The sequence below is a fragment of the Mauremys reevesii genome, linkage group 2, assembly GCF_016161935.1.
Source record: "Mauremys reevesii isolate NIE-2019 linkage group 2, ASM1616193v1, whole genome shotgun sequence".
NCBI lineage: Eukaryota > Metazoa > Chordata > Testudines > Geoemydidae > Mauremys > Mauremys reevesii.
In genome coordinates, this window is record NC_052624.1 from 161,046,495 (window position 1) to 161,064,845 (window position 18,351).

Consider the following 18,351-nt stretch of genomic DNA (forward strand, 5'->3'; position numbering starts at 1 on the left):
GGCCTTGCCAGTGTAGGTGGATGATAGGCACAAGCCTGCCTTTAAGTATCCTATCCCTCCCCTGAACAGAGCTTATCCCATTTCACCAAGGGAAGGAGCAATTTTGCAAACCAGAGAAATGGCAACACCTTCCTTCTCATCCCTCCAAGTGCGCCTCCTGCTTGGAGCCTCTGGTCACTGCATCAAGCTTAGCAAGAGCAGTGAATCTTTCCCTGCCCACCATCTGCCCTGCCTCCGCCACTCTGCTCAGGGCTGGGTGCTTGGAGGCAGAAGGAACTGTGACCAAAATCTCTCTCTCCCTTGCCCTAGTGCTGTGGGAAGAAATGCCAAACCCACACTGCCTCCTGGAGTTTCAACCCAATTGCCACGTGCCAGTAACTTCAATGGTGTTACAGAGTCTAGGGCTGTGCCAGAAGCCTCTTCTCCCTGGCTTTCCTGTGTTACGTGGTTGCTGGTGCAGCCTCAGGGTCTCTTGCCCCTCTTGTGGCATGTGTGTCTGTTCAAGGTCCCTTTTTCTTATGCCCTTCTCCACTCCTCACCTTTAAGTGGTAAGCTGCCCCAAGGAGCCAGGATTTCAGGGGCTTGCGTCATGGAACTGAAAGCCTGTTAGCTCCTGTGTCCTTTGCCAGTGATTAGCAGGCAGCTGGGATTGGAAGGTGACACAGCAGTGATATCTATAGCTCCTAATTCCTGAGTCCATTAGAGCAAAAGCCTCTTTGGTTGGACTGTGGCCCAGTGACTACCCTGCAGCACCAGCACATAACTCACCCTGGACCTTGGTAAGTTGCAGCTCCAGGCAGGTATGTGGGTCCCAGGTGACTCGCCTTGCATGGACCCAGCTCCTACCACCAAACACCATCCCTTTCCGCTCCTTGCATACCCCTCTGCAGCTTGCAGCCTTCAGAGAGGCCAGCAGCCGTGGTGCAGTCAGTGACAGGTGCAGGCTGGCTCCCACAGCGCAGTGCCCCCCACGTAGGGGTCCCCCCAGCTCAGTGCCTGCAGCACACGCTGCTGAGTGCAGTGTTTGGTGTATGGCCTGTGGAAAGCAGAGCACCACGGACCTGTAACAGAACAAGCAGCCTTGGCCCTCATTGCCCCTAGGCAGCCCCCATTCCTCTCAACAGCTGCCAGAGCTCCCTGTGCCACTGGGAGGAGCTGAGCAAGTTTAGGTTTATCCAGGCCTTTCCCGTTGGGAGGGGTGGTCAGTGGGGCAAGGGGCTTGTCTACACTTGTCTAAAACTGCCTTTTGGTTACAAAACAGTGAGAGCCTACAAGCTACAATGGGACTTTTGTCGCGAAAAACACCCAGTTTTGGCGACAAGAAACTTCCACCCTTACGAGAGACTTTTGTCTTTTCCCCTCCCTTTATTGTTGACAAAGAGCCAGCTTAGACGCTACTGATTGTTTTGTTGACAGAACTGGCTTCCGCCAGTATCCCACAATGCCTGCCCTGATTGCTCCGCTCAGTGTTTTGATCTCTGCTGCCCTGCAGTCTGGCGCCCCTCCCCTATCAAAGCTGCAGGAAGTATCTGTGTGCTGCTCCCTCTGGGGAACAAAGAAAGAGCAAATCATTGGGCTGCTCCTGTTCTGCCCTGCACTAGGAACACAGCACCAGGCAGACTGCTGTGCTGCTTTGCCATTCCTCAGCACCGAGAGCTCACAGAGCTGAGGGGGCTGTGGGAGAACTCAGAGAGAATCCCAAGATGGGCAGGGCTCAGCTCTTCCTTCCCACAACACTGCACTGTGGGATCCATACCCACGGTGCATTTCTCACCCTGTCCATGATGGTGTCCCCAGTGTGGACATGATCTGTTGACAGAAGGAGCAAGCGTGAACACCCTTTGGCGATTTTTGTTTTGTTGACTTTTGGGTGTCAACGTAAGTTTTGTTAACAAAACTGAGTAGAGTGGACAAGCCTTAGGAAGAGCCACATATCTGCCATGACTGCAGCCAAACCGGAACCCCTCTCCCCCGTTACTCCTGTGTCCCCTGCTCAGCAGGGAACCTGACTTCACTGGTAGCTTGGTAAGTAAATTAAAGCACCTCTGGCTGTAATGTCCTTGACCATTATCACAAATAGACAAGCGAGGCTTGGCTGTGTGACTTGCAATCTGCAGGTTGGCAAAGCCAAAGTGTTCAGATGGTGTGTGGCTATTGAGTTAGGCCTAAAACCCTTGAAAGCCCCCAACCTTAACCCTAGCTAGGAGGTACAAAGAGCAGCAATGTTCTCTCATCATAAACAGCTTCTCCCCTGCCAGGGGTGGGTCCTGGACTGAGGCTCAGGGTTAAAGGGGTTTTTTATGTTCCCTAGGCCATGTTATATAACTAACAATTGCCCCCTTAGTCTCAACAAGGTGTCATTAAACCTCTTCCCTCGCCCACCCCATCAGCACTTTTATAGGCCAGAGGAAGAAATTGAGGGATGTGGAAGGGAGCTGGTTCGCAGGTCTGGCGGTGCCTCAGTAACACAACTGGAGCCTAGGACTCAAAACTTGTTCTGCACCCCTCTCAATGCCCCTAATAAAGGGAAAGAAGGCTGCAGACGTAGTTCATAACATTGCCGTCCCTCTGAATGGAGTTTGCCTGTCTGGGTGGGAGGTGGGACTGGATTGCCCAGGATTGTAGCTACCAAAGGACGGGACCTCGCTCTGGCCTGAGAAACAGCCGGCGTGAGCGGCTCCCAGCCGGGCCGGGGCCGGGGGAGTGTGCAAACACCCAGAGGTCACTTGGGCCCGTGCTGCTTGGGGGGTGGCCAGGAGCCCGCGACCCGTCTCTGGCGCGCTGCATGCTGGGTGGTTACCGGTGCTGTCAGCACCTGCCCCCTGCACAAGCCTCGGCTCCTAGCCCCGGTGCTGCTCTCAGCCGGGCGGGGGGGCAGCTAGGCCCCCCCCCGGTGTGTTGCTCCCCGAGACTGACCCTCCCAGGCCAGGGCCCCGGCATGCGCCGCGCTGGACGGGAGCCTCGGGGGGGGGGGGGAGGGGCGGTGCGGAACCCAGGCGTCCTGCCCCGCTAGCGTGTCCCTTTGCCAGAAGGAAGCGGCGCCGCACGGCCGCCCTGCGCCCTCTGCCGGGCCGGAGCCGTCACTACAGCGGGCCGGGCCGCGCCGCGCGACTGGGCGGGGCCGGGTCTCCAGCCGAGGGGCGCTGTTCCGCCGGCTTCCCTGAATACGTCACCACGTCGCGGCCATGTGACGAGGCTGAGGCGGCCCCGCCCCGCTCCCTCACAGCGGCGCCCAGTTCCACGGCCCGCCCCGCGCAGCCCCTGACGCCACGGCTGCACGCAGAGCGCTGACTCCTCGCCGTGCGCGGCCCCGCGAGCTGCGCGATGACGTAATACGTAACCTGGGGCGGGCGCACGCACGGTACGTGGTGGGGGCGGAGCTGGAGCCCGGCGGCAGCGGCGGCGGCAGGTGAGTGACACTGGCCCGGTTCGGCCTGGCTTCACATACCCCCCACCCCCGATCCCTGGGAGCTCCCTGCCGCCGAGCCCCGGGGGGAGCCCCGCGCGGCCGGGAAGCGCCAGCCCTAGCCGGGCGGCGATGAAAAACCGTTATCCCCCCGCCCCGGCCTGCACCGAGTGCGCGCAGCGCCCCCCCGCCGCCGTGCTGTGAGATGGTACCGTCCGCGCAGCGCCCCCCCCTTTATCCTCCCCCCGTCCTGTGAGATGGGATCGTCCGCGCAGCGCCCCTGCTGTCCTGTGTGATGGGACTGTCCGCGCAGTTCCAGCTCCCCCCCTACCGTCCCCTGAGATGGGATAGTCCGCGCAGCGCCCCCCCCCTCAGATTGGCGAGTCCCCCAATCCTCTGTTCCCCAGAGGTGGAAATGGGCCGCAGCCCCCGCTGCGGGAGGATTTCCTGGTCGCAGTGTCCCGCACCCGCTGGCCTGGGCAGTCTCTAGCGATGGGCCGGTCTGTGCCATCCCCTCCCGTCCCCAGGCACCCCGACTCCAGAGGGGGACAGTCCCTGTGACACGCCCGTCCCCCCTCCCCCGGCATCTCACCCCCAGGCACCCCGACTCCAGAGGGGGACAGTCCCTGCGACACGCCCGTCCCCCCGCCCCCGGCATCTCACCCCCAGGCACCCCGACTCCAGAGGGGGACAGTCCCTGCGACACGCCCATCCCCCCTCCCCCGCCATCTCTCCCCCAGGCACCCCGACTCCAGAGGGGGACAGTCCCTGCGACACGCCCATCCCCTCCCCGGCATCTCACCCCAGGCACCCCGACTCCAGAGGGGGACAGTCCCTGCGACACGCCCGTCCCCCCTCCCCCAGCATCCCACCCACCGGCACCCCGACTCCAGAGGGGGACAGTCCCTGCGACACGCCCGTCCCCCCGCCCCCGGCATCTCACCCCCAGGCACCCCGACTCCAGAGGGGGACAGTCCCTGCGACACGCCCGTCCCCCCGCCCCCGGCATCTCACCCCCAGGCACCCCGACTCCAGAGGGGGACAGTCCCTGCGACACGCCCATCCCCCCGCCCCCGGCATCCCACCCACCGGCACCCCGACTCCAGAGGGGGACAGTCCCTGCGACACGCCCATCCCCCCTCCCCCGGCATCCCACCCACCCGCACCCCGACTCCAGAGGGGGACAGTCCCTGCGACAGGCCCATCCCCCTCCCCCGGCATCCCACCCACCAGCACCCCGACTCCAGAGGGGACAGTCTCTGACACACCCATCCCCTCCCCGCCATCCCACCACAGGCACCCCGACTCCAGAGGGGGACAGTCCCTGCGACACACCCATCCCCCCTCCCCCCGGCATCCCACCCCAGGCACCCCAACTCCAGAGGGGGACAGTCCCTGCGACACGCCCATCGCCCCTCCCCCGGCATCCCACCCCAGGCACCCCGACTCCAGAGGGGGACAGTCCCTGCGACAAGCCCATCCCCTCCCCGGCATCCCACCCCAGGCACCCCGACTCCAGAGGGGGACAGTCCCTGCGACACGCCCGTCCCCCTCCCCGGCATCCCACCCCCAGGCACCCCGACTCCAGAGGGGGACAGTCCCTGCGACATGCCCTTCCCCAGCATCCCACCCCCAGACACCCAGCGTTCTGCACAACCCCAAGCTCTGAGCAGAAAAATATTGGGTGGTTCACCTCAGGGGGCCCATTTAGCCTGGTTTCCCCTCTTCTTCCGCTACTGTGCTGGGTGGAACCAGTAGGCTCACTTAGCCCTGTGTCTGCTGCATTGGATCAGACCGGCAGAGTCATGTCTCCCCACACACACACACACACACACTATGCGGGATCAGATCAATGGGGCCATCTAGCTCGGTATTACCAGGTGTCACCAACTCCATGCTGCCAGATAAGGCCATCCGGTCCCGCATCCCATTTCAGAAAACAGACACCTGCATTGGAACTGCAGCCGAGCCCTTGAAACCAGGCTGATGCCCTTGGGCAGGGACTCTTCATGTCATTTGGCTGTTATGTTGTGTGTTATTCAGAGGAAGCTGTTACCTGTCCTAGCTCAATCCATTTCCTCCAGCATGCTTTTCACTTACTTGCAGCGTGACCTTGGGCTGGTCCCTTTTCTTCCTGCTGCTATTGCTTATGAGTAAAATGGGCAGAATGCTGCTTCCCTGTCTGGTACAACATTATACTATGAAAATCTGGTTGTTGGGGTAAAAGTTCCTCATCCAACCCTGCTGGTGGTGGAGGACAGGAGCCTGCACTCTGTGGGGTTTCAGCATGAGATCCCCGCAGAGCGTGGACCCTTGGAGCTATCTTAGGAAAGCAGCCAGCTATGGAGCTTGATCTGGGCTGTGCCCTGAGTGCCTCTGAGACAGTCATTCCAGCAATTGAGTTCCACAGGGAGAGCGTGAGTGTGACACCAGCTAGAGATCCCAGTGACAGTGTCACCACCCTGTCTGGAGACTTCTGTGGCTGAAGCTTGTGAGCAAAGCTGAACAGGGCTGCCTCACACTATGCCTGGTGCTGCTGGCCATTGCCAGAGCATGACTTGAACTGGGCCATTAGACCAGGACAGGGTGTTACATGGAAGGAATGTGCTAATTAAGTCCTATAATTCTTTCTCTTCTCCACCCAGGCACCTTCGGGTGAGTCAGGGTGGTGGTGGGTAGGCTGGCTGGGCTGACTGGTTAGTTTGCTATGTGGGATTCCTGGGTTTGGTGCATGAGGGGGCTGACATTCTGGGGAGATAGCTGACTTCTTTGGGGAGCAGGGTTTACTGGTGCGCGTATTCCATGCGGCACTGAGGATGCTCTTAGCAGTGCCCAATACAATGGTGCTGAGCCAGCAGCCAGAGCCTCCAATGTGCTGTGGGAAATATCAGGGGAGCCAAGGGGGCGGGGGCTAGAGGGGTGTCTGAAAGGGGAAGGGAGGGCTGGCCTGCAGAGCTGGGCTTCGTGCCCCCGCCTGTTGCCTGTCACTGTGTTTCAGAGGGTCAGGCCAGGGCAGTAGGTTGATGGGAACTGCCCCCTCACCCCACTCTGGTGATCCAGTGAGAGACGCTTTCCATGGAGTGGGAATTGAGCTGTGGCCCAGCATGATGCAAAGGATGCTGTGCACCTGGAGGTGCCATCTCTCAGATGAGAGATAACGCTGAGACGCTGACCTTGGTTTTAGTCACAGTGTCCTGGCAAGTTCCAATTTGGATAATCATATTTAGCCTCCTTTAATTCTCACTGCAGGATTACTTCACTTCCTGTCCTAAACTCCATTGTAGTGCTGCTCCGTGTCAAACAGCTGCCAAGCCCCACCCCAGAGAGGCGGTGGAAGAAATGTTCAGTGGTGGAAGAAATGTTTCTGGGTGTAGCTAGTAAAGTGCTCAGGGATCCCTCAGGATGGAGGTGCTGAGTGGTGATATCCGTATCAGTAGGGTGGGGGTCCCTTGCTCCATTTGCTCCTCTCCTGCTCTGGAGATTCACCAGCCTTATGCAGTACCCCTGTGAGCCAGGGCAAAGTACAGAAGGCTCCTGCACTGATCTGAATTGCAGACCTGGGCTGAAAATGCAGGGACCAGGAGGGTAGCGAGCCCACTTCCCAGCTCTTCGCGCTGTACCAGTGTGAGGCAGGAGCTGAGGAGTCAGACCCTGCTGACTCCAGAACCCTGCACTGTGAGCAGTGTGTCCTCAGCCTGATCTCTGCCCTCTCAGATCCAGCGCTCACTGCTCCTAGGCCTCAGGAGACCCTCTGTGCGTTGACGTCTCACTACCTGATTTGCCTGACTCTGGTTTTTCTTCCCTCCCCTAGCACTGGTGGCATGTGAGGGGCTCTCTTGCCAAGAAGGCAGCTCACAGCTCGGGGGCCCTCACAGGGGCAGAGGCACTGTCCCTTTCTGCAAGGACTCCAGCGTGGGTGGATGCCAGAGGTCTCTGGAACAACACTTGTTACAGGCGGTGGGAGAGGCTCCGAACTAGTGCCTGCGTCCTGGTGGCAAAGACAGTAGCTCCGCACGCAGCAGGCTCCTAGAAATACTGATTTTCCAGCGCTCCCCCAATGCGGGATCAGGGATGGACCCCACCTCACCCCTGTGAAGAGACCTTTCCTTCTCTCAACAAGCCAAAGGGAATTCCTCTGCCTGGCCACGCAGGAGTCACCCTGCAACAAGACTTGTTTGGTGGGCCCCAGAGGGAATCCCCGTTCACACAGCTGCCTTGTTACAGTGCCACTCGCAAAGCCTCTAAGAACTCGCCCTCCATGTTCCAGCTGCTCTGAGCCCCAGCGCCCAAGCTGCTTGGTCTCACCTGACGGTCCTCTCGCCTGGTTCCCTTGCATTCCTCCTCCCGCGGGCTGCTAGAAAAGGATGTGAACTTTGGAATGGAGTCTGTGACCAGCTGGGGACTTGGAGCATGCATGGGACTGTTGCTGAGTAGCAGGACTGGCTGATCACTGTGGACAGCCCTTCTCTCCTGGCCCCAGGGTCGCAGGGCGTTGGCCTTGCCTGGACCCTCCATCATGTTCCTCCTGCTCCCCTTTGACAGCCTGGTTGTTAACTTGCTGGGAATCTCCCTGACCGTCCTCTTCACACTGCTTCTGGTTTTCATCATTGTGCCAGCCATTTTTGGGGTCTCCTTTGGCATCCGCAGGATTTACATGAAAACACTCTTAAAGATTTTCCGGGTGAGTCATGCTTCCGGGATGTACTGTGCAGGAGCTTGGGTGCCCTGACCACTGTCCATGTGCCTGGGGGAGATCCCTGCCAGGGGCACGTGCCTTTGAGTAGGGGGTGTCCCTGTCCCTGGCTGGTGGTGGTATGAGTTGCTGAGAGAGCTGGGCTGTTGGTGATGCAAGTGTTGGTGCTAGAAACCTCCAGAGGGGTCCTTGGAGTGGCTCAGGCATCTCAGCTCCATAGATCTGTGCTTGTAGGTCATTCCAAAGGGCCCCCATGCTGAGGACACAGGCCTTGTAAACAAGTGCTGCAGAGTCTGTATTGTCACTGGCTGCCTGGAGCAGAGCCCCTTGGAGAGAGAAGGCCTGAGTCTCACACATGGCAGACCCAAGCAAGGGCAGATTTCAGCACCTCTCAAGAACAGCCCAGTGGTGGGAGGAGACCAAGGGGAGCAGGGCCTGGGGGCAGGGTGAGGAGCAGGCGCCTCGTTCCTGGGGATGGGGACAGCTGGTCATCTGGGGCAGTAGAAACAGCATCTCTTCTTTACCACAAGTTTGGGTGAAGGAAGCTGGGTGTCAGCTGGGCTCTCTGCCCTGCAGGGTCCCTGGCCCCTTGAAGTCAGCATGTTCTGTGCTGCCATCTGCCCATCGACCCAAGGAGACATGCCTGGCACCAGGGCCTGCTGCCGGCTGTAGGGCCAGTGTGGAGCTGGCTGGGTGGTGCTGTTTCCAGAAGCCCCCTCTGGACCTGCGCTTCTTGGCTCAGAGAAGCCAAGCGGAATTTTCCAGTCTGTTCCTGCCTGCCCTTGGCAGTCTGATCTCCTGGGCTGCCTTAGAGCTGGGGCCTCCCCCGGGACAGGGTCATGCAGGCCCAGGACTCTGCTGAGCTCCCAGGAGGTGGGGCTAGAGGAGGCCAAGGCCCAGGAGAGTGATGCAGTAGTGAAGTTCCATGCAGGGAACCGGAGTGCAGTGACAATGCTCATGCCCAGCCATCGGTGTCTATAATAGGAAGGAGGGTGCTGCCTGGGGTGATGGGTCTCAGGACTGGCCAGCATGCTCAGCTCTGCAAGCTCTAACGACAGCTAGGTCATTCTCCCAAGTCAGACTGTTGGTCTGTCCAGCTCCATCCACTCCTGTTCTCGCCTCTGGCAATGGCAGGGCTCCATGATGTACCTAGCTGGCTGGGTGGGAGGTTTCAGGGGAGACTCCTAGCCCAAGAGGCCTAGTGTTTCCTCTGACCTCTGGCAAAGCATGGGGCATGGCCAGGATTTAGCTCGTGGGGATTGGAGACTGCCCTAGGACATGCTCTCAGCCAGCCTTTCCGGGCATAGGGCTGGCTCAGTGCTGCCAGCTCAGCAGGCGTGAGCAGAACTCTGCAAGGGCCCTTTCCCCCAAAACCTTGGTAACAGGGACTGACCTCAGACGGGAACCTCTCCAAAGGCTTCCAGGCCACCAATTCCTGCCATTATCCTAGTACTTCCTCCCCACAGCCAGTGTTCCTGCTGGGAGCGACTGGGGCTGGGAGCTCCCTGCAGCCAGCGTTCCTGCCCTGCTCCCTACAGTGCCCCTGCTGGGAGAGATGGGGCTGGAGTAGGTGTGCACATCTTGTTCTCCTTCAGCGTTGGTTTTCCAGGCCCATATTGAGAAGACGGGTGTGATAGAATTCTGCTTTTCATTGCTCTCATTTTGACAAGTGATAGCGATGTTTATTTTTAAGCATTTTTTATTTTTATCCATTTAATTTTTCACTGTTGTGGGAAATGGGGGAGGGGGCCAGGGGAGCAGACCGTTATAGTATGACACTAGACATTGAGATTCGTAAAGTCAAAGCCTTATAATGGTTCAAACACAAATTTGTCAATATCACACATCAGCGTTTACAAAGTAAATCTCTGTAAGTCAAACTCCGATAGGTTCTCAAGCAGCCTTTTTTCCTTTGCTTAGCTATACATTTTGATTATTATTGATGGAATTATTTTGTCTGTTGTTTGCATGTGTATGGTGAAATAGACATTTAGAGAAAAATCTAACCCTTCCCAGCCTAGCTATCGCGAAGGTTCCGTGGAGGGCAGGCTGACCGGCTGGAAATCCAACCCGTGTGTTTATCTGGTGCCCTTGGGGAGCAGCTGAGGGGAGATTTCTGTGAATAAGGGTGATCTGGGCATTGATTCTGGCTGTTGCTGCCAGATAGCTGCCTGGGGGCTGCTCAGCGCTGCTGTTTGTGAGCAATGGTGCACAGAGAAGTAGGAGCAGCTGTTAGCCAAGTGGGAGGAGGGAGGGGTCCCAGCCCCGCACACTATTGGCCTGCTGGTTCCATCAGCAACCTTAAAATGCAGCCTCTGATTCCAGGAGGGAGGAAATGAGAATCGGGAAATAGTGCTGGGTTATTCACCTGCTCACCTTATGCTGGAGCCCTCTCTGCCAAGGGGCGAGAACAAGTGATCAGGGTCCATATGGAGTCCAGCCAATGGCACCCAGTGAGGGAGCAGCAGAGTGCCATGGGACTGCCTGAAAGCAGCAGAGCGTGCTCTGGGGCTGGGGAGAGGTATTCCATAACCTGCCCCGGGGTAGGTGTTTCTCTTTTCTGAAGTCCCTCTGCTCTGTCAGTATCTCTCAGGTAACACGGTGCCCAGAACTGAATGCAGATGCCTTCACAGCAGTCTCCCCCAGTGGGGCTCTCCCCCAGCTCCACGCCATGCACCATCCTCATTAGCAGCCAGGTCCCGCAGCAGACAGCTGTCCTGGCTGGTTGCCGGTGTGGACTAGTGGACTTTCCCAGCCCAGTCTCCATTCTCACGTCAGTGCTGTGCTGAGAACCCCTCTTCGCGCTCCTGGAATCCTCTGTCTGCACAGCCAGGGACTTGGAGGGGAAGAAGCCCCGGAAGATGAGGGTTCTTGAGGGTGGGGTGCAAGTCCTGCTTACCTTGTGTCTCTTTCAGTGGGCGACGCTGAGGATAGAGCGTGGCGCCAAGGAGAAGAACCACCCACTGTACAAGCCCTATGTAAATGGTGAGAGCCTGCCATCCCCTCCCATCAGCAGCTCCGTGTCTGTGTGTGCATGTGGGAGGTCCCTGTCGTGGGACTGCCTCATCTCTGGGCAACGGAGATAAGTGGGGCATAGCTGGTCTGTGGGTGTCCCATGTCTAGGACAGGGCCCGGGGCTGGCCCCGCCTGCAGGCAGGGGGCAGGAGGGAGGGTGGGCCTGGCCCCGCCTGCAGGCAGGGAGCGGGAGGGAGGGAGGGTGGGTCCGGGGCTGGCCCCGCCTGCAGCCAGGGGGCGGGCCTGTCAGGCTGCCATCACTGGAGCACCTGGCCCGTGTTGCAGGTATCATTGCAAAGGAGCCCACGTCCCTGGAGGAGGAGATCAAAGAGATCCGCCGGAGCGGCAGCAGCAAAGCCCTGGACACACCTGAGTTCGAGCTCTCTGACATCTTCTACTTCTGCCGCAAGGGCATCGAGACCATCATGGACGACGAGGTGACCAAGCGGTTCTCAGCTGAGGAGCTGGAGTCTTGGAACTTGCTTAGCCGGACCAACTACAACTTCCAGTACATCAGCCTGCGCCTCACTGTGCTGTGGGGGCTGGGTGTGCTCATCCGGTACTGCTTCCTGCTGCCACTCAGGTGAGGAGCTGCCCCTGGCAACAGCCTCCTTGCCAGGCACCCCGGCACTGCGCTGGCTGGTGCGTTGCCTGCTTCCAGTCGTCTTGCCCACAACAAGAGAGGGGCCGGGGCTGATGGTTAGAGCCAGGGGCTGGGACTTGGGGCTCCTGCCTCTGTCTTTGGCCCTGGGAGAAGTGTGTGGTCTGGCGGTTAGAGCAGTGGCGGGGAGCCTGGGTAGCGTGAGCTGGGGTGGGAGTTCCCAAGTTCCCACACGCATTCCCATGGGCCCATCCTCTCTGCAGAAATCCCAACTGGCTCAGGGGAGCCAGAGGTGCTGGGTCCTCCTGGCAGCACAAGGACACAGAGAGACACCCACCCTGCAGCAGGGTCCATTGAGAGACTGCTGCCTGGCAGACAGGAGCAGGGCTTGACACCCACGAGGCTGCATGTTATTTGTTTGCCGGCCTGTAATATCCCTCTCCCTCCTGCAGGATTGCCCTGGCCTTCACAGGCATCAGCTTGTTGGTGGTTGGCACCACAGTGGTGGGATATTTGCCCAATGGAAGGTGAGTTGGCCCTTCACTGAACATGGAGGAGTATGGATGGGGGGGCAGGAAGGGGAGTCTCCCCCTCGACATCCCAGCCACTGTCGAGATGTATGTCTGTGGGCAAGGGGTCAAGGTGACTGGCACCTGCATCCCTGGGGGGCGGACACAGCAGGCTCTATGCCACTACGGCACTCCTGTGGCAAACCTCACAGCCCTGAACTCTACAAAGCCCAGCTCAGATCAGCAAAGTGTCACACTCAGTTCATGGGTTTCTGTCTCGGCATGTGACTAGCTTGGAAAGGGGTCGGGCTGGACGGATGGATGGGATGGGAGCCAGCCTGCATGGTGTCCCAGTTGGGCTGGGTTAGTACAGTTACAAACACCTCTGCCCTTCGCATGCTCTATGAGGGGAGGGGAAATTGTTGGTCCCTCTTACATGGGGTACACAGATCAGCCTTGTCACTCCCCCACCCTGTGTCCCCCAGCCCAGCTCACCACGTGGCCCTTGCGGCAGCTCCTGGCTCAGGGTAGGGCGCTCCAGCGTGGGTGGCTTGTGGGGCAGTCTGGGGTAACAATCTCTGCTCTGACCCTGCAGGTGGAAGGAGTTCCTGAGCAAGCACGTTCACCTGATGTGTTACCGGATCTGCGTGCGTGCCCTCACCGCCATCATCACCTACCATGACCAGTAAGGGGCAGCATCGGCTCCCGGCCTGCCTTGCCGTGCTCCTCCCTGGCTCAGGCCAGGCTCCCGCTGCCCTTGTCACCCCATCTTGGTTTTGTGTTATATTTAGGGAAAACAGACCCCAAAATGGAGGCATCTGTGTGGCTAATCACACCTCCCCCATTGACGTGATCATCCTGGCCAGCGATGGCTACTACGCTATGGTAAGGGCCACTCCCTCCGTCCCCGGGGAGGGCTGAGCTCGGAGCCCAGCTTTGGCGGGGGCAGGTCACTGAGCTGCTGTACGATGGAGCCAATGCTCTCCTGCCTCGCGGGAGGAGGGGGTTCTGAGGCTGAGTGAGTTTACAAAACGCGTGGACCTGAATGGGCTTGTCTGGGGCCCCGGGCCTGGATGCCCAGCACTGCCTGTGTACACAGCCCCTCTCACATCTGGTTGATTCCCCACAGTGGTTCAGCAGCCTCTGGGCACCCCGGTTGCAGAGGCCAGGGCTCCTTTGGTGCAGGGACGCAGGACTTCCAGCGGCCCCAGCACATGGGCTTTGCTGGCTGTGGAAAGGGCAGGTCCCAGTCTCAGACTGGCTGCCCTGAGCACGAAGTGTATGATGGGGGTCTGGGCTCCTCCCAGACCCCCCCCTCAGGTGTGACCTTCCCCTAACAGCCACCTGTGAGGGGCAGGGCTGTCCCTCCAGCACTCTGCTGGGAAGGAAATCTGTCTGTGTGAGGCTGGGAGCTGCCTGGTGACTCCTGCAGGCTGAGGCAAAGGCTGTAACCTGTGTCTTCCTCTGGCTCAGGTGGGTCAGATCCACGGGGGGCTCATGGGTGTGATCCAGAGGGCCGTGATGAAGGCGTGTCCCCATGTCTGGTTCGAACGCTCTGAGGTCAAAGATCGCCACCTCGTTGCCAAAAGGTAGGGTAGCAGACAATAGCTTCCTCCCAGGCAGGGGAAGGGAGGGCCTGCTGGAGACAGCCCGTTCTCCTGAATCCCACACAGGTGTGGCTGGGGAGGGGGAGCCAAGGTTGTCCGGCTCCAGTGGAGGTTCCGGCTCCAGTGGAGGAGGAACCTCCTTCCTGTCAGAGTGCTGGTTGTCCTAGGTGGTTCTTGGGCATTACATGCATCCAACTAGTGTACCCTGACTGAAGGTTAATGGGTGTGCACTGTAAGTTCAGGGCTGCTGGGTGCAGAGCCAGCAGGGCAGCCCAGGGAGCTGTGCCAGTCAGTGACTCTCTCTTCCCTGCAGGCTGACAGAGCACGTCCAGGACAAGAGCAAACTGCCCATCCTCATCTTCCCGGAAGGTGAGCTGCAGGCTACGCCGCACCGACCCATGGCGGGTTGTGAAGGACACCATATGGCTGATGCCAGCATGAGTGTCATCCCCGCTCCTCTGGGGCAAGGCAAGGGAGGCTGCATCCTGTGTGTTGCCAGAGCTCTGAGGCTGTCCCTCAGGTCGGGGCTGAGCCGTGTGAGCCTGCGATAGCGCTGGGCACCGACTGCCGTGGTTGGGGGACCCCATGGGGCTGGCCCTTGAGGAGCCCTAGGGTACAGTCCTCGCATTCCTAGCCAGGACTCCGGTATGTGCTCACTGGGGAAGGCTGAGGCAGCTGCACTCATCTCTTCACAGGCACCTGCATCAACAACACGTCTGTGATGATGTTCAAGAAGGGAAGCTTTGAAATTGGAGCCACAGTCTACCCGGTAGCCATCAAGGTGCGAGCGGCTCCGTGCCTGGGGCAGACAGCAGTGCCCCTCCAGCCCAGGCTCTGGGAAGTTGGCTGCAACGAGCCCATCCCGCTAGGGCTGCTTATGGAGGGTGGGGGCAGTAGAACAAGGCCCTTCCAGGGGCAGTGCGGGGAACCAGCTTCCCTCACCAGGGCCCCAAAGCTGTGCAGCCCCGGTTGGCATGAGGGGCTGTTCTCAGCTTTGAGCTGTGGGCAGTAGGGAGATGGTCCTGAATCTCTGGGACTCATCTCATGAGCCTGTCCTGTGGGAGTGGGGAAGCCGAGAACTGGCCATGCTTGTAGGTTGGGGAGCCTGAGACTGAGGCCTTGCCCAGGGCGATGCCTCGGCCAGCCCTGCTGTGGGTCTCAGTCCCATGGGCGCTCTCGCCCTCTGCAGTATGACCCGCAGTTCGGAGATGCCTTTTGGAACAGCAGCAAGTATGGAATGGTGACCTACCTGCTGAGGATGATGACCAGCTGGGCCATCGTCTGCAGCGTCTGGTACCTGCCCCCCATGACCAGGCAGGTGAGTGAGGGGGCTGTGCCAGGCCTGTGGGGGAGCTGCCGAGGGTCGGGTCCCTTGCTCATATTAAACAGCTTTGCTCTCCCACAGCCTGAAGAGGATGCTGTCCAGTTTGCCAACCGGGTGAAGTCAGCAATTGCCAGGCAGGGAGGCCTTGTGGATCTACTGTGGTGAGTCAGAACCAGAACTTCTCCTCCCAGTGCTGGGTCCAAGGTCTCAGAGGTGCCCAGCTTGCTCTGCTCCCAGGCTCCAGCCCACAGGAGGGAGGCCCAGCTGCAGATCCAGCCTTCTGGCTGCCTGGTTCAGGGGGGCGATGCTTGTGAGGCAGGCAGCGACTCCTAGCTGCAGTGTGTGCCCATAGGCAGAGTGGTGGGGCTGAGGCACACAAAGCCCCACTGAACTGTGCTGGGGCAGGGTGGAGTTTTCTGGGGGATCCTGGTAGGACAGGGCTGTCAGGGGTGCTGGGAGCAATGCACAGAGCCCTGCCTGGAGGTGTGTAGGCCCCGGATCCATGCTGTAGAGAAGCATGTGCTGAGCACGCCCCGGCAGTGCCCTCTGGAGCCTGCAGCTGCCTCTTGCTCATGCCGTGTGGGCCTTACTCGTGGATGGCAGCTTGCGGTGGGGCACCCTGCTCTGCACAGCCTCTCCCCTGGGTGCTGTCCTGGAAGAGCAAGCCAGGCGGGTGTCCTTTCCCGATCACTGGGGCTTCTGAGAATGAAAGTCCAGCAGCCAGGCTCCTGTATCGTAGCCAGTGGCTGAGCAGCTTGATCCCTCTGCTGCTCGGGGGTCTGATGGTTGAGCACGGCCAGGAGCCCGGGACTTCTGAGTTCTGGCCCTGGCTCAGCGAGTCACTGGAAAATGAGGACAGTGTTCCCATCCCAGGTGTGTGAGAGCTGGTCTGGGCAGCCCCAGCACCAACAGGGCTTGGGGAAAGGTACTGTGAGTCCAGGGGCAGTCCTCCCCCACGGCCTGTCTGATCACCCGACTCTCCCCAGGGACGGGGGCCTGAAAAGGGAGAAAGTGAAGGACACGTTCAAGGAGGAGCAGCAGAAACTCTACAGCAAGACGATCGTTGGCAACCATGAGGACCGGAGCCGCTCCTGAGCTCTCTGCCTGCACGCTGTCCCCGGGCCCATCCGGAGTGCTCTGCCTCCAGTGCTGCCCCGGGCCCCTCTGGAGCCACGTTGTATCCTGGGCCTCAGGCTGCTCCAGAGCTGCTCAGCCCACTCTCCATCCTCTGGCTCTGCCCCAGAGACACTTCGCTGCCTGGAGCCTGCAGGCCCTGAGTGGCTGCTGGCAAAGATGCCTTCTTGTTACTGTTACAGCTCAGCCCGTTGCAGGGCCAGCATTAAATGGAACACTGACAGCTGTGCCGTGGTCTGCGGGTCCAGTGGGAGGGGCTGAGGGTGCAAGTGGGTCAGTGCCAGGCTACTGCCAGCAGCTAGGAGAGGGGTCCCTGCTGCCACAGATGCCTCAACAGCAGGAAGGGACCTTGTAGGCCTGACTTCTGAATGGCACCTCAGAGCTGCGCAGCTTGGGCACATTGCATTGCCCTGTGCCCAGATGGCTGCGGTGTAGGGGTTCCCTCCCCCAGTGCAGCAATCCCCTATGGCCCTGGATGTGTCAGCCCCCCAAGCTCTAACCTTTCTGGGGGAAGCCAGGGGATAGAGGGACCCACCTGCACTCAGAGCTGCTATACCGATACGTGCGCACCCCCCACCTCAGCTTCTTCCCTGGATGGTGGGGTGGGGACCATGTGGGGCAGGGAAGAAAGACGCTGTGGCAAGAGGGCCCTGCTGGTGACGCTTGGCCCTGTGTCAGCATCAGGCCTTGTGGGGAGAGGAGTTCTGCGCAGACACACATGAAGCTGAAAGCTCATGAGTGCAACCTTTGGCACACAGGCTGCTTGTGTAATGTCAAATTACTGCCAGTCTCCTGTGTCCCTAGTGACTTCCAGCCCCAGGATTGCACCCTGCACTGCCTTCTTTTAGCCCCACACATGCAATCAACTCTGGGGTAGAGGGCATCAGCCATTTCACAGCCCACAGCACCACAAGGAAAGCCTGTGCATGGCAGGACCACCTCTAAGGTGAGAGGAGAGTTCAGTCTCCAGGGTCCCCCGGTGGAGCCTGACAGGGGCTGAGTGCAGCTTGTGCATTTGCCTCTGGCATTCCCTGGAACCACCAGCCTCCCAATCGCTGTCTGAGCAGAGTGCTGTGGGCATGGCTGCCCAGCGCATGGAGCCGTCCTGCTGCAGCCCTTTCTCCTCGGCTCTGTGCTGTGCATCCTCCAAGCTACAGTGAGTGCAAAGTCTAGCACTGGCTCCTGCTTTCCTGACTGCAGGGGGGCTATCACCTGACTTAACGGGGAGGGAGTCAGGGAAGGCTGGGCCAGGCATGGGTTGGAGAGCAGCAGCCAGGGAACGGGACAGTAGCTGGATTTGGAATGGAGGTGAAAAGTGATGGGCTGCTCTCCCTGGCCACTGGGCAGCCAGTCCCCCTCTACCCTGGCTCTGCTGCCTAATCGGGGGACTGGCTGGCTGGATTTCTGTGGCTAATTCCTCGGCCATGTGCTTTGAATATGTTCCCTGATGGGATGAGGCTGCTGGCGATTATGAGGTGGAAGTTAGGTGTCCAGAAGTGCTGATTCAGCTGCAGTGGGCCAGTGGGTGCTCACGGGATCAGCACACGGGTGGCCTGGGGAAGGCTGGCAGTGCAGCTTAGGAGGGGGGCTGGCAGGCTTGTGCATCCCCAGAGCCATGAGCTTAGTCTCTTGGGAGCCTTAGAGCCATTCCCACCTGCCCATCAGGAGAGCTTGGTGCCGTCTCTGGCTCTGAGCACCCCCCAGGCCTCAGCCTCGCAGGGACTGTTCTCCCTTTGTGCTGTGAGCCTGGGCCGAGGCCCATGTTAGTCCTGAATTCACTGCTGCCTCCGTGTGCTATGCTCAAGCACCCCGCTCTCTGGATCTCCCTGGGCCAGCTGCAGGGGGTCCTGGATTGAGGTTGCCCACAGCCCCATTCTCCTCCCTCTGGGGCTTGGGCTGGTTTATTGTGCCTCCCACATGCCCTGGCTCCTTGTTCCCTCTGCCCCACTGCTGGGCCACTGCCACTGCCCTGCGCCGATACCACCGAGCACTGAGGCCTGGAGCCCCATCCTGAGTCCTTGCTGTGCTGGAGGCCTCCCCCAGGCCCTGCTCCAGCCAGTCT

The 18,351-nt window shown here is 59.8% G+C and overlaps 1 protein-coding gene across 2 annotated transcripts; it reads left to right on the plus strand.

Moving 5' to 3' along the window:
- The first annotated feature begins 3,253 nt into the window (after positions 1 to 3,253).
- On the plus strand, positions 3,254 to 17,950 carry GPAT4 (glycerol-3-phosphate acyltransferase 4). Of its 2 annotated transcripts, XM_039526309.1 has the most exons (13): positions 3,254 to 3,409; positions 7,218 to 8,087; positions 11,015 to 11,084; positions 11,400 to 11,697; positions 12,168 to 12,242; positions 12,820 to 12,909; positions 13,016 to 13,109; positions 13,698 to 13,813; positions 14,145 to 14,200; positions 14,527 to 14,612; positions 15,021 to 15,149; positions 15,237 to 15,316; positions 16,142 to 16,250. In XM_039526309.1, the coding sequence occupies exons 2-13, from the start codon at positions 7,923 to 7,925 to the stop codon at positions 16,248 to 16,250; spliced, it is 1,368 nt and encodes a 455-aa protein (XP_039382243.1). In that variant the 5' UTR covers positions 3,254 to 3,409; positions 7,218 to 7,922. The 2 variants fall into 2 exon arrangements, with proteins under 2 accessions (XP_039382243.1, XP_039382242.1); XM_039526308.1 differs by lacking the exon at positions 3,254 to 3,409 and having other exon boundaries at positions 7,923 to 8,087; positions 16,142 to 17,950.
- Positions 17,951 to 18,351: the final 401 nt, after the last annotated feature.